A 15,131-nucleotide genomic window follows, 5' to 3' on the forward strand; every position below is an offset into this window, starting at 1 on the left:
ACAATATGAAATTTAAAAGCAAACTGTTTTTAATTGTATTTGGAGAAAAAATACTACATAAGGAAAAAATGCAATATGTAGAATGATAATAATTCATTTTATGTAGTATTTTATAGATTGCTAAGTAGTTTATTTTTATAATCACCATATATGTTATTCAAATAGCTGTATCACAGGGGCAGAAACTAAGGCTTAGAGAATTGAAGTACAACATCCCTGTGACAAGGGGTCATTCAGCTTTTGTCCGAAGATCTCAAGTGAGGGTGAACTTGCAATATTCCAATGAAGTTCATTACATTCTGAGGGAAGCTCACTGTTAAGAAATTTTTCCTAATATCAAGTTTAACTTTGACCCTGCAACTTCTACTCCTTAGTGAAAATTCTTAGTTGTTTGCCTATAAAGTTGTCTACTTCTGGCACAATTATATGGAGCTGCTTACTTCAGAATAGATTAAAGCATTACATTAAAACTGCAAACTTGATTTATTTCAAACATCTCATACTACTGAATCAATTACACAGCAAGTCAGATCATGCTTCTAGTATATGTCCTACTAAAATAGCAATGTTTTTCTAACAAATACTATCTTCCCCACAATACTAATATCATAGAAAGAGAGCCAACTATATTTTAGCTAATAACTTCATCACTTACCAGTTGGCATATATTCCCACCAGCGGCCTGCACAGAGATCTACAATCTTCACTACTCTCAAATACAGGGTCACTGCCTCCTTCAGCTTCCGGGAGAGGCATTCCATACACATGATATCCTGCAGAGGGAGGTACCTTTGTGAGAGAAAGAAACTCATATTTATCAAGTGATTAAGTATTTCCATTCATTAATGGGTTACATTTTTATCCTTTTCTCCCTTCTTTAATTAAACGAATCCAAAAACCCATGTAGGACCTGTATCAAACATAGATGCCTCATGTTTGTTGTTAGATTATAGGCTTGGATTTATATGCCTAACACATGGGCTTATTTCCTCCTTACTACTATGTATATAAATTTGAGGGGCTGCCACCCAGTGATGCCTAAATGATGGCTTCCCAATCAATAAGGTGAGTTCTCTCATAAATGTAGTCTTAGATTACAGCCCATACTTTATATGTTTCCTACTAAAACATGACTCTATTAAAATAACAATAAACTAATCTTTGGTTTGGTTACATAAGAATTTAGATTGAGATTTATATTTAAACTATGGATATAGATTTATAACTTCTGATAAGAAACTATCTAATAATCTTGTTCTTGCCTGTATTCTCAGTTACTGCTTCTCTCTAAATCTTATTCCATAATGATACAAGGAGCTTTCACAATTGAAATTTTAACTATCTTTACATCGGATTTTTGTGATGATGGCAGTGGCAGTTCTACAAAAAGAAAAAAAAAAGCATTTTGATAACAAAAATTGAAAGTATAATTTTAAGTTCAATCCAACAAATACTTATTAAGCATCTGCTATACCAATGGTGCTGTGCTAGTTGCTGGGGAGACAAAGATAGATATGACATATAGGCCCTGCTTTCAAAAAGTTCACAATAATTAGTGGGAAAGCCATATACAAAAACCTATAAAGCAAAGGTTTTTAAGATAATTAAAAATAAAAGGTCCAAGCAAAGTGCTTTGCAATGTGTGAAGATAAGCATACTTGATTAGGTACAAGTTATGTCAAGGAAAATTCCATGAAGAAAGGGGGTTTAGTCGGATGGGGGGGCCGGGGGGGAGGATGGAAAGACTTTAATAAATGGAAGTGGAATTGTTAGAAAATAATTGGTTTGGGGGGTCCCAGAGGCCCCCCATCAGGAGCCTTGCCTGATCTGTTTCAGAGTCAGCCCAGAGTCAGTAAAGTTGGAGACACAATAGAGATTAAAACCACACCTACTTGAAAGCCTTTCCCCTCAGAGGGTCTGTCCTCTGGACTCTGACCTCAGCATGCACTGCTCATTTTAATATGGACCAATCTTAAGTTCAGTAAACGAATAGATTTGGATGATACTAGCCAATTAGCTCTGAGCAGTGTGTAAGGGCCACCTCTCCTCTAGACAGCAGGGAGCTTACACTCTCTCACGTGCTCTTTGGGCCTGGAACACTGGAGGAGGCAGCCATGTAGCCCTTGCATGCATGCGCTCACGTTCTCTCTCTCTCTCTTTTCTATCTAGGTATGTAGGGCTTCTGAATTCTAATTCTGAGCAATGTGCTCTCTCTCTTTACTAACATTTAATATGCTTTAATAAATGCTTAATGCCAAAGACTGGTGCTATAGCCTCTAATTTATAAGTAGCAATATATTAGAAACCCCAGATAAGTTCTGTAAAACTTAGGACAAAGACAGGCACCCCCATATAATTTGAAACGACACAGAATGAAGAATGGGTGGATGGGAGAGGGAGGAAGGGAGCACTTTGGGAAGATGAAAGCAAGAGAAAAGGTTTAGAGACAGGATAGGTTATAGGGCTAAAGCAAGGGAGCTTAATTTTCTAAAATAAAATATGACACTTACTAGCTGTGTGACCCTGAACAAGTCATTTAACCCTCATTGCCCACCCCCCCCAAATCTGGGAGATTACAAATTTATTTTTGTCCACCATGTGTCTATAAATAATATTCTATTCCCTGATATTGCATGCTAGCCCAGTACCAAAAAAAGTAAAATAGCTTTATATTTACAACCAAACTCCCCAAGAAAAAACAATCTCTTCTTTTTCTCCTCAAAGACACAATGTGAAGGAATATGAATCAAGTCCATCAGCTTAAAAGGAAGATCAAACACATTAAACGCAATTAGCACAAGCGATCCAGTATAGATTTGGTTTCTTCAAGACAAAGCAGGGGTTTGGATACAGTTTAATAAAAGGAAGCCAACAACTCCCTTACAGTAAAAGTATAAAACTTGAATGCCAAATTTTGAGAACATGAAAATGTTGTTGAGCACATTGGGTTCACTATGCTGTCTAGTTCATGGGTCTTCTTTACTTCTACCAATGTGTTTTACCTTCTATAATAAGAAGGGAGCTCTTATTTATTACCACTTTCTAGTGAATCAGAATCATATTTTAGGGATTATTTAGTACATAACCCCTCAATTCACAGAGACAGAGAGGTGAAATGACAAAGCAACATGGGCACCAAGATGGATCTGGAGGCAAGCCAAGTTAAGATATAGGTTCATGACTTACAGAGTGACCTTACTTGCATCATGTCATTTCTCTGTCCTCAGTCCTTTCCTCTGATAACTGAACAGACCAGACTAAATGATCTCAGGGTCCAAATCAACTCTTAAATCCTATAAGACTCACTCAAGATCAGGCAGCAATTCATTTATGCAAGTGCATGGAATTACAGAATCCTAGAATTAATCGGATCTCAGAGATCAGTCTAGCTTAAACTGAGTAAGAGTCTCCTCTACAATCTCAATATTCACCAAAGCTCTTCCTGAAGACTTCCAGTGATAGGGAAATCACTACTTCCTGAGGAAGCCCATTCTACTTTTAGGCATCTCTAATCGCAAGGAAGCCTTATCTCATATTCAGTTGAAAATTACTTCTCACACTTACTAGCTGTGTGACCCTGGACAAGTCACTTAACCCTCATTTGCATCACCAAAAAACAAAACGAAAGAAAGAAATGAAGGAAGGAAGGAAGGAAGGAAGGAAGGAAGGAAGGAAGGAAGGAAGGAAGGAAGGAAGGAAGGAAGGAAGGAAGGAAGGAAAGAAAGAAAGAAAGAAAGAAAGAAAGAAAGAAAGAAAGAAAGAAAGAAAGAAAGAAAGAAAGAAAGGAACAAACAAACAAACAAACAAACAAACAAACTACTTCTCTGTAACTGTCCTCTGAGGTCAAAGAGAACAATTCTTACTCCTCTAACACAATACTTTTCGAATACTGAAAGACCAAAATGTTCACCCTATCATATCTTTTCCAGTTTAAATCACTACTTCTTTTAAAATAACCTTTGTATGGTGTTTCCACACCACTGTGGCTGCCCTTCTCTGGACATTCTCTAGTTTAATCACTGGTTCCTAAAATGTGGCGTGCAGACCTAAACACAATATGAACACAAACTGAAAATGCTTTTTCTAAAGTTACCAATGATCAATTAATTGTCAAATGACCACACCATATCCTGTCCTTGACCTCTCTACAGCATTTAACAATGCCAATCTCCTCTTTCCTAGAAATTTTTCCCTCTCTGGATTATCCTGACACTGTTCTCTGTTGGTTCTCCTTCTACCTGTTTAAGCTATTCCTTGGTCTTACTTGGTAGTTCTTCATACATGCCATATCAACTGTGGGTATTCACCAAGGCTCTGCTATGAGCCCTCTTTTCTTTTCACTCTATACTATTTTACTTGGTGACCTCATTAGCTCCCATGGATTAAATCATCTGGAGATGACTCCCAGATCTACATATCCATCCTTAGTCTCTCTCCTGAGTTACAGTCCTATACCATTAATTACATTTTGACATCTCAAACTAGAAGTCCTGCAGGCATCTCAAAACTTATTATGTTCAGCCCTCTCTCCCATCTTTTGAACTTCTATATTACTGTTAAATAGACTACCATATTCCTGGTAACCCAGGCCTGCAGCCTCAGTGTAATCCTTGACTCATCACTCACAATCACTCCTTAATTCTCAAATACATCCCCTTCTCTCCACTCACAGAGCCACAACTCTTGTACAAGTTCTCTTCATCCTCACCTACACTCTGATTTCCCTGACTCAAGTCTCTCAACTCCAATCCATTCTCCACTCAGCTGCTAAAGTGATTTTGTAAAACCAACTATTTCAAACCTTCCTCCCCCACCTTTCCTACCCCTTATTAAGCTCCAGTGGTTCCCTATCTCCTCAGGGTAATAAAATGTTTCTGTTTGGCACTTAAAGCTCTTCATAACATGGCTCCTTCCTACCTTTCCAGTTTTCTTACACTTTCTTCCTCTCCACAAGCTCTATGATCCAGCTACACTGGCTTATTTTCTGACATTCCTTACATATGACACTGCATCTCTCATCCCCGTGCTTCTGTACTAGGTGTCTCCATGCATTGAATGCTTCCATCCACCTCAGTTCTGCCTCTAAGCTGCCTTGACTTTCTTCAAGGCTCAGCAAAAATCTCACTATCTGCAGGGAGCCTTTCTCAGTCTCTCCCACCTGTGACTGCCTTCCCCCGAGTTAACATTCCACCAGCTCTGTATTCAACTTGAGATTTACCTTGTTATTTACATGTTGTTGCCCCCATCTGAATTCCTGTTCCTTGAGGGTAGGAAGTGTTTCTGCTTTTCTTTTTATCTCCAGCACTTAACACAGTGCCAGACACATAGTATGTTGCTGTTTCTGAAGGCTTGTTGATTTGACTGATCTCTACATGTGTTCTGATCAAGACAGTCAAGACAGAAGACAAGTCCTATAATCTCCACTGCATCTATTAATGGCAATCAATGATTCTAGCTCTCTTAGGTTATTAAGTAATACTAGCAATTCACATTGAACTTATAGTCCCCTAAACCTTTTATATGAGATGCTGTCCAGCCACACTTTCCACTTTGTACTTGTACAGCTGCTTTTTATTAACCCAAGTGGAGAAACATTCAAGTTTATTAAATTTAGGCCATTTTTCTAGCCCACATGTTAGCTATCCCTCCAAGATATGTCTCATTCATAAATTTGATAAGCATGCCATCTATGCCCCAATTTGAATGTTCAATAGCCAACTAATATTTAATCCAATTTTACTGGAAGCCTCTTCTAACCCAAATGTATGCTGCCCCACACATCCAAAGTCCAAACCACTCTTTACATTGTTGCTGAATTGCAATGGCTACTATTTACATCTCTTAATGCATTGTAAATCAACATTGAAAATCTTATATTGTAATATCAACCATAGTCTTACTCCTGACTTCTTCAAATGCTATAAAAACCTAGTCATGGAATGGCCGATTGGAAAAAGTATAAACTCGGAGTCAACACAGCCTCTCAGGGATTGAAGGGACCTTAGGGGTATCTACTCTCACCTGTATCTGAAAAAGAATTTCCACCATATTTCAACCAGTGGTCATTCATTCAGCCTTTGTTTCAAAACCTCCAGTGAATGGAAATCCACTAAGGCCTTCCCTTCTTGTCCAGACTATTCTAACAGTCTCCTAACTAGTCTTCCTCTCTCCTATTTATCTTTCACAATAGCACCTCAGCAATTTTCTTAATGTACTGTTCTGACAATGAGAGTTCTCCACTCAAAAACATTCAATGGCTGCCTAATACCCACATCATATGTAAATTCCTGTTCTTGGCATTCTCAGCATTTCACAATGTGGCTCCAACTTGATTTTCTGCTTCATATGACTTTCCTCTTCATATATTCTGTTTCAAAGTAGACTACTCTCTGGTTCCCATTTATATCCTACTTTCTCCAGTCTCTATGCTTTTGTTTAGACTATGCCCCATGAATGGAAAGGACAAGGGAAAAGACCCCTTCCGATTCAGATTCTACTTGTTGAGGTCCCTTGCCGTTTCTTCAAGGCCTAATTAGTGCATGTTGACCTTGTAGTCCTGTCCTCTCCCCCTCGAAGAACATACTAAGCATTCACACAAGCATACATGAATGTACAAATGTGTACACACACACACACACACACACACACACACACACACACACACACACACAGAGTCTTACTCTTACCTTCAAATTTCTCCTACCACTTTGTCTAGAGCTGACCTTTGAAAGTAACATATTATGCCTTGTATCCTCCTGCACCCTTTAACCCCTTCCCCTCAAAAGCAGAACTCATGCTACATTGCTTTTTGTATCCTCTAGCACAGGACCTTACACATAGTAGGCACTCAAAAACATTTCCTAACTTGAAGCTTCATCTACCCGCATCTTAATCTTATACTCTTACACCTATCTTAAGTTTCTCTTTTCTACCACATAGTAGAGATACTACCACTTTAAGGTTCTTGTTCCTATAAGACACCTATCTTTCTCATTTTCACTCTACCCTTTGCTTTTTTTCATTATTTCTCTACATACACCTTCCCTACTGCCTTCAAATATACATTGGCTTCCCTTATGTGACTATTGAACTACCCATCTCCTAAGGGGTCCTTTATGTCTAATTTATACAAATGTGAACACTTTCCAACTATCATTCCTTTTCCAACAGTAGGGACTCTGGTACTTTGGGGACAAGGTACTGGTAAGTACACAAATGCAGGTTCTAGGAAATGTTAGGTGTTGATCCAATGATGCAAAAGAACCCTATGGAATATAAGGACAGACTGTGAGGCTTCAAAAACAGTAACCTATTGTTGCTATCCAAAATGGAAAGTAATTCTGCTCAGCAGGGTGAAAAATACTGCAATGAGAAATTAGAAGAGGCACACTGGTATGTGGTGGCTCTGAGTTACCTTCATTTGTATATTTTTTGTTACTAGCTCACCAGAATGTCCAAAGGTTACGTTTTCCATGTGTAACTGTCTCAATCAGTAATCACAGCTGAACCCCTCGTCTATCTAGGGCAGCAAAAAACAAGCAGGTCACAGTTGGCAAGCAAATACACTAGAGGGAGCCAAACAATGACAAGGTGAATGGCCACAGACTCAGTTTTATTCTACGTTTCAAGTTGCTACTGAGGCCTTTCCTCTTTCCCTGCTTCAGTCACAATTCAAAAAAACGAAGTCAATCAAATACTTAATGAACGAAGCACTGTCATAATTGATATATATGGGGAGAGGGCATCATTCCATCAAGTTTCCAGCCTGATCTCCTGCCTTGGGGGTAAGAAAAATATCACCATTCCTTCTCCAAGTTCTTGCTTTCTTGTCTGAACTGCCCAAGACTCTGAAAAGACTACTCTGAGGTCATAATACTATCGACATTGGTAATTTTTCTAAAAATTTTCTTCAACTCCCCACTAGTCATACCCCCTCCATCCCAGTAGTTTTAAATCATCATTCAAACCCTATTCCCCTTCACCTGATTTCTTATTCTCACTCTCCTCAATCCTTGCCCCAACAATACCCACCCCAAAGCCAACCAACCCTTTCACTTGTCCTCTGGAATTGCCTGCTCCATAGGCAACAAACTTGCTTTAATTTTCAATCTTTTCCTTTCTCACTCCTTCCACCTTCTGTCTCTCACCGAGACCTGAATCCCTTCTAATGATGAAGCCACCCTGGCCACCCTTTCCAACTCTGGCTTTTCTTTCCTTCATTCCCCTCTGCCTCATTGGTCAAGGTTGGAGAGTTGGGATACTCTTTGCTTCCCATTTCCACTTCCAGATTCTCCTTCTATCACCAACACTCAGTTACCTCTCTTCCTTTGAGATTCATTCAATCACATCTACCAACCAAGCAAAATCCTGGGGACTGTTATATGAAGACTTCCAAAACACCCCTCTCCTTCCTCAGTGAGTTCAGGATGTGGCTCACAATCTTTCTCTCCTGCCCCTAAATCATGCCTTCATACTAGGGCACGCTCACTCACTCTCTCTCTCAAATACTCTAACCTCCCAGTTCCTCAACTTACTTATTTCCCATAACATACTCCTTCACCCCACCTCAGGCACATCCCCAAACTGTCATATCACTCACTGATCATGCCATCACCTATAAACGTACCACTTTACACGTACATGAACTCTGAAATTTCCCTTATCTGATCATAATTTATGAGCACTCCACCTCTCTCTGTGCCTTCCCATACCAAAGCCTGCTTTGTTCACACTGTGACCTATTATCCTTTGACCTCCCTTAATTGTGTTCCAAGCCATCTCCCCCGTACTGTCCTCATTTCCGCCTATATTAATCCCTTACTAATTTAGTTCAGTTCTACACTGTCCTCTTCTGAGTCCCTTGCCCTCTTTTTGTAATGCCAACAGTGCCCTGCTATGCCTCAGCTTTGGATCACTCCTACTATCCACTACCTTTGCTGCTACAAATGTGCTGAACAAAAGGTAAAGAAAATCACATAATTTTTCTGACTGAGTACACTACAAATTTGTTACATAACTTCAACTGGGCTCTCACTGCTGCTAGGAAATCCTTTTACACTTACAAAATTAACTCACTATACCATTCATCATGGCAGGTCTTCTAGATCTTTTCATTGCCCTTCATACCCTCCATCTTTCCCCCCTCTCTCTTCACTCGCTCAGATGGGAGAGCTCCATTTTCTTCCCTCCTCATCTTACATCAACTGGATGACTTCTGCCACTACCTCCTTCCTATCTGGCTGTTCCTTTTCTTATATCCTTTGTTGGCTCTTCATTCAGATCATACCCACTAATCATGGGTGTTCCACAAGGTTCTGATCAAGATGCCCTTCTCTTTTCCTTCTACACCTTCTTAATTCTAGTGCCTTTCTTCTGATATTTTCTATTTATCCTGTGTATAGTTTGTTTGTATATATTTGTTTGCTTATTGTCTCTTCCATTATATTATAAGCTTCTTGAGGGGAGGGACTGTCTTTTGCCTCTTTAGGTATCCCTAGAGCTTAGCATACTTCCTGGCACAAAGTCTTTAATAAATGCTTACTGACTGGCTAATCTTAAACTCATTGTGTTCAAAGCTGAATTCATTATCACCTCCCCAAACTCTCTCCTCTTCTGCATTTCCCCATTACTACTGAGTGCATCATCATCCTCCCCTCGTTCTCAGGCCTGTAGACTTTACCTTTGTCCCATCTTTCAGATTTGTCCCCTTCTCTTTTCTGATACTGCCACCAACCTAGTAAAAGCCCACATCTCCTCAGGCCTTGACAAGTGCAACAGACTGCTATTTGGTCAACCTATGTGCCCCAAGTCTCCCCCCATTCCAATCCATCATCCCCTACTCTGTCATCAAAGTGATTTTCCTAAAGTGCAGGTTCAACCATGAAATACCCTCCTACCCACCTACTAAACCCCAATGGCTCCCCATCATCTCCAGGATCAAATATAAAATCTTCTGCTTGGTTTTCGAAGCCTTTCATGACCTACCAATCTCTCCACCTCCAACCTTTCCATTCTCCTTAAACTTTACATCCCTCCTCTTAACAATCTACTCTTTGGCTCATTGATACTGGCTTCCTTGCTTTTCTTCAAACAATTCTGGTCCTTTTCTCTGGCTTCCCCCATGTTTAAAATGCTTTCAGTTTTCATCTCTACCTCCTGGCTTCTCTAGCTTCCTTGAAGTCCCAACTAAAATCTCATTTCTGCAGGAAGTCTTTCCCAATCCCTCTTATGTCTAGTGCCTTGTCTCAGTTGCTTATTTTTTAATTACCCTGTATATAGATCATGATACAGTGATTTACATGTCTCCCCCACTATATTATGAATTCCTTGAAGATGGGGACTATCTTATCTTTCCTTGTATCTCCAGTACTTAGTATACCGTCTAGCACACAGTAAGGGCTTAATAAATGTTTATTAACTTAGTGATGTCAATAAATACTAACTGAGCATCAACAACTACCCTGATGAGCACGTAAGATTTTTAAAAAAATATTTTCACTGATATAGCTAAGCCACATATCGATTATGTGACTTTTTATAACATAGGTCCTGGAAGCTTTTCAAAACCTCTTTGGAATCTGCTCTTATTTACTTACATAAGCCCAAGGAAAAGAAAGATTAAAAAAGCAGAATCTCTTACCTAAAGATATGGCAGAGTACTTCATGTGAGAGCTGGTTCATATAATCTTTTGTTTCATCTGATTTCATCACCTCAGGGCTTTCCTTACTTGTGAGACATGGTTTCACAGTTTTCCTTCGTGGGCCCATCCTTATGATGACTCCAAGAGAAAATGACCAATTACAACTTGGTTACTTGAGTTCAAAGTTGCTAAAAACAAGCAGAAGTGAAAGAAACAAAGAATTAGGGCCTAAGATCTAGTGTTGTAAATGAATTCTTTTCATGAGGACATTCAAATAAAATGACCAAAGTTAGCTAGTAAAATATCTTGGCATTTTTGGGAGCAAAACCCAATGAATGACTTTTATAAACCAGTTTTGCTTAGAATGGAAAGGAGCGAGCAGCTAGGTGGCGCAGTGGATAGAGCACCGGCCCTGGAATCAGGAGTACCTGAGTTCAAATCCGACCTCAGACACTTAACACTTACTAGCTGTGTGACCCTGGGCAAGTCACTTAACCCCAATTGCCTCACTTAAAAAAAACCAAAAACCAAAACCAAAAACCAAACAAAAAAAAAAAAAACCATGAGCTGCTTTTGGGGCAGCTAGGTGGCGCAGTGGATAGAGCACTGGCCCTGGAGTCAGGAGAACCTGAGTTCAAATCCGGCCTCAGACACTTAACACTTACTAGCTGTGTGACCCTGGGCAAGTCACTTAACCCCAATTGCCTCACTAAAAAAAAAAAAAAAAGAATGGAAAGGAACAGTATTTAGTTCAAAGAATATGGCTACCAATTAGCCATGCAGCCTCAGATAAGTCACAAGACCTCCATCAGCCTCAGTTTTCTCATCAATAAAACGAGGGGAGAAGAGTAGATGAGTTTCCTTCTAGATCTGCCATTTGATGGCTTAGGTCCTTCTAGGTGAAGGCACAAAACTGAAATCAGCAGCTGTTCTGCCTGATGCAAAGAGGGAAAATCGTCAGATGGAAATACCTTTCTAAGGAAATACTTTTCCACATGTACAGTGTGTTTACAAATGTTCACAAGGCAGGTATCATTAATGCTATGGGAAATTAAGTGGAATAGATATCAGAAAAGAAATGCAAACATTTGTACAATCATTGATTTTAGTTATTCTCATGTAGATTGCATGCCACTAAAGAGGCAGAATGGACTTGGAGGACAGACACCTAGAACTGAATCCTGATTCTACAATTTAATAGTTTGATGACTTGAGACAAACTCCTTAAGCTCACCAGAACCTCACTAGTTATCTGTAAAACAAGGATAATAATACTGGACTACATTTAACTCACAGATTTGTGAGGAAAGCATTATAGAAATAGGTGCAATTAGTATTATTTACAAAGTCCCTAGCCAGGGATGGTAGAGAAATAGAAAGAAGCACAAGATACAGTCTCTGGCCCAAGGACCTTAAAATCTAAGATTAGAGACAAGACAAAAACATGCTAAAAAGTTAACTAGCAATTCAAGAAAACCACAACAGAGATTTTGATCAACATTAGTTGAACTGTCTAGACAAGAACAATAAGAACTTTAGGAATTCAGAGAATGGAGAGACCTCTTTAGATTGAGGGAAGAGCTCTCTTCAAATTTTTTTTTTTATCTATCTCCTCTTTAGAATGCCATTACCACCTTCTTTTTCTTTAAAAACATTTTTTCAATTAACAAAAATTTATTTTCTCTTTCTTCTGTTCATCAATAAAAAAAGAAAACCCCCCCAAAACAAAATTATTTTAATAAATCTATATAGTCAAGGAAAACAAATTCCCTCACTAGCCAAGTTCAAAAATATATATCTCATTCTGTACCCAAAGCCCATTGCCTCTGGATCAGGAGGTAGGCAGCACGCTTCATCACAATCCTCTGGAACTATGGTTGGTCAATGTGTGGATAAGAGTTACTAAGTCTTCACCATCTTTCACCTGAACTACCGCAATAGTCTAATTGTTTCCCATCTCACATCTAATTTATAAAGCACTGTCATTTTGATCTCCCTAAAACAGTGAGTGATCTGATCATATTGTTTCTCTACCCCACAAATTTTCCCAAGCTCCCTATTACCTACTACATAACATCTAAATGCATTGCCCTAGAATCCCAGGCTCTCCATTACTGGGATCCACCTCCCCGCCTTTGACAAATTCATTTATATTTATTCCTCTTCACATGTCTCTTTCAATTGAAATCTTAACTATCCTTTAAGGTTAGTTCAAATTCTACCTTCTTATGAACCATCCCCTTTACCCTCAGAGGATGATGTGACTTTTTCCTCTAATCAAATCACAGTATTTTCTTCATGAAATTTCATACTTTTTAACCCTACCCATTTCTATCTACTGACACAATCCTCATTCTTCAAAGGTCAGTTCAAATGCCACATCTCTTCTGAGGCTTTTCTTGAATCTCATCCACCAAGAAGTAGCTATCTTTCCTTCACTTTAACTCTTACTACTTCGTTTATACTTTATATAACTGTTTATATTTCAGTATGTTTATATAATAAGTACATGTACTTATAGTCTAACCTGTATTATACTATAATACATAATATGGTCAGTCAGTCAATAATGAGACAACTGATGGCACAGTGGATAGATCACTGGACCCTGAGTCAGGAAGAACTGAATTCAAATCTAGCCTCTGACACTTAGTAGCTCTGGGACCTTAGGCAAATCATTTAACCTCTTCCAACTTCACTTTCTTTAACTGTAAAATGGGGATATTAACACCAACTCGCAGGGCTACTGTTAGCATCAAATAAGACATTTTTATAAATGCTTAGTACAATGTCTGGCACACAGTAGATAATATATAAATGCTTATTCCCTTCTTCAACTAGTGCTTATTAAGCACTTACTATGTATGAGACATTATACTAAGTGATGGCGATAAAAAGAAACACAAGAACACAGTTTCTGCCCCCATATTCTAATGGAGGAGAAAATATACAAACAACTATGTACATAAAAAATATATACAGTGTAAATGGGAGGGAATCTCACAGGGAGGGCACTACCATTGGGGCGGGACAGGAAAGACTTTGGGCAGAAGGCAGTCAAATCTTAAAGGAAGCTGGGGAAGCCCAAAGGCAGATGAGGAATAAAAAACATTCCAGGCATTGGAGACAGCCAATTAGAAGTCACAGATTCAGAAAATGGAGTGTGCTGTGTGAGAAACAGCAAGAAGACCAGTGTTGCTTGATCACTGGGTACCAGGAGGAGCAATTAAGTACAAAAAGACTTGGAAAGTGACACTTACTAACTGTGTGACCCTGAGCAAGTCACTTAACCCCAGTTGCCTCACAAAAAAAAAAAAAAAAAAGACTGGAAAGGTAGTAAGCAGCCAGGTTGAGAAGGACTTATTTTATATTGTATTCTGGAGGTAACAGTATTATGGAGCCACGGAATTTACTGAACAGGGAAGTTGACACTGTCAGACCCACATTGTAGAAAGATTATTTTAGTAGCTAAGTGGAAGATGTACTGGAGTGGGGAGAAATTTGAAGCAGGAAGACCAACGAGATTATAGTCCAAGTGGGATGTGATGAGAGCCTACATCAGTATGGCACTTGTGCTAAATGGAGAGAAAGGGACCCATATCAGAAATGTGACAGTAGAAATGTCAGGTTTGGTAAGAAATTGGATGTGTAGTGGGAAGGTGAGGAGTCAAGGATGACACCAAGGTTTTGACCCTGGATAACTAGGAGGATGGTGGGGCCCTCAATGAAACAGGGAAATTCAGAAGAAGGGAGGATTTAGGAAAAAGATGATGAGTTCTGTTTTGAACACAATCAATTTAAGCTGCCTAGAGGACTTTCAATTTGAGATTTTGAATAGTTATCAATTAGTGATATAAGAGCAGAGGTAAGGAGACAAGATGAGAACTGGATAAATATATCTCAGACAGCATAAGACAAACCTCTGGGCAGCATGACAGTTATTGGTGTGAGTTGGACGAAGACCCCAAAGAAGGTCAGATAGGTATGAGAACCAGTAGAGAACAGCGTCATAAAAGACACAGAGAGAAAAAGAATATAAAAGAAAAGGGGATAATCAAGTATTAAAATTTGAAGACTAAGTTCAAGAAGGATGAAGATTGAGAAAAAGCCAACTAAGAGATCACTAGTAATTTTGGAGAGAGCAGTTTTAAATTGAATAATTAAATCCATCATGAATAAGGACAGAGGTTCATTTCTCTTTTTATCTCCTTCAATGATTCACAGCATATATATTTCAAATATGTCACAAGATCACAAAATCCTGATTTGGGTACTGACTACCCCTTTCTGGGACTTTTGTTTCATGACATATGAAGTGAAAGGGTATAATGGAATGATCTCTGATGTACCTTCTGGAGGAAAAGTATATAATTCTATGAGATATTCCATCAGTGTGAGTGTACCCTCTAATACTGGGACAAACCTCACTTCGACTTGGTAGATTAACTCATTCATGAAATACCAGGATCCCACCCCCTCTCCCCTAACATC

The 15,131-nt window shown here is 39.0% G+C and overlaps 1 protein-coding gene across 5 annotated transcripts in view; it reads right to left on the reverse strand.

The window, feature by feature from the left end:
* Positions 1-15,131, reverse strand: part of FBXO38 (F-box protein 38) — a 117,798-nt gene that overhangs the window by 81,991 nt on the left and 20,676 nt on the right. For 4 of the 5 annotated variants that reach the window (XR_006354898.1, XM_043986157.1, XM_043986159.1 and 1 more), the window contains 2 exons: positions 10,640-10,828; positions 656-789 (listed from right to left, as the gene is read on the reverse strand). Coding sequence is in view for 4 of the 5 variants with exons in the window: in XM_043986157.1 (XP_043842092.1) it covers positions 656-789; positions 10,640-10,767 (262 nt within the window). In the remaining variant the exon portion in view is untranslated. Of the gene's footprint in view, positions 1-655; positions 790-10,639; positions 10,829-15,131 lie in introns of those variants that run through there. The other variant, XM_043986158.1, reaches the window with a different exon arrangement.

This window comes from Dromiciops gliroides, chromosome 2 (genome assembly GCF_019393635.1).
Source record: "Dromiciops gliroides isolate mDroGli1 chromosome 2, mDroGli1.pri, whole genome shotgun sequence".
Taxonomy (NCBI): Eukaryota; Metazoa; Chordata; class Mammalia; order Microbiotheria; family Microbiotheriidae; genus Dromiciops; species Dromiciops gliroides.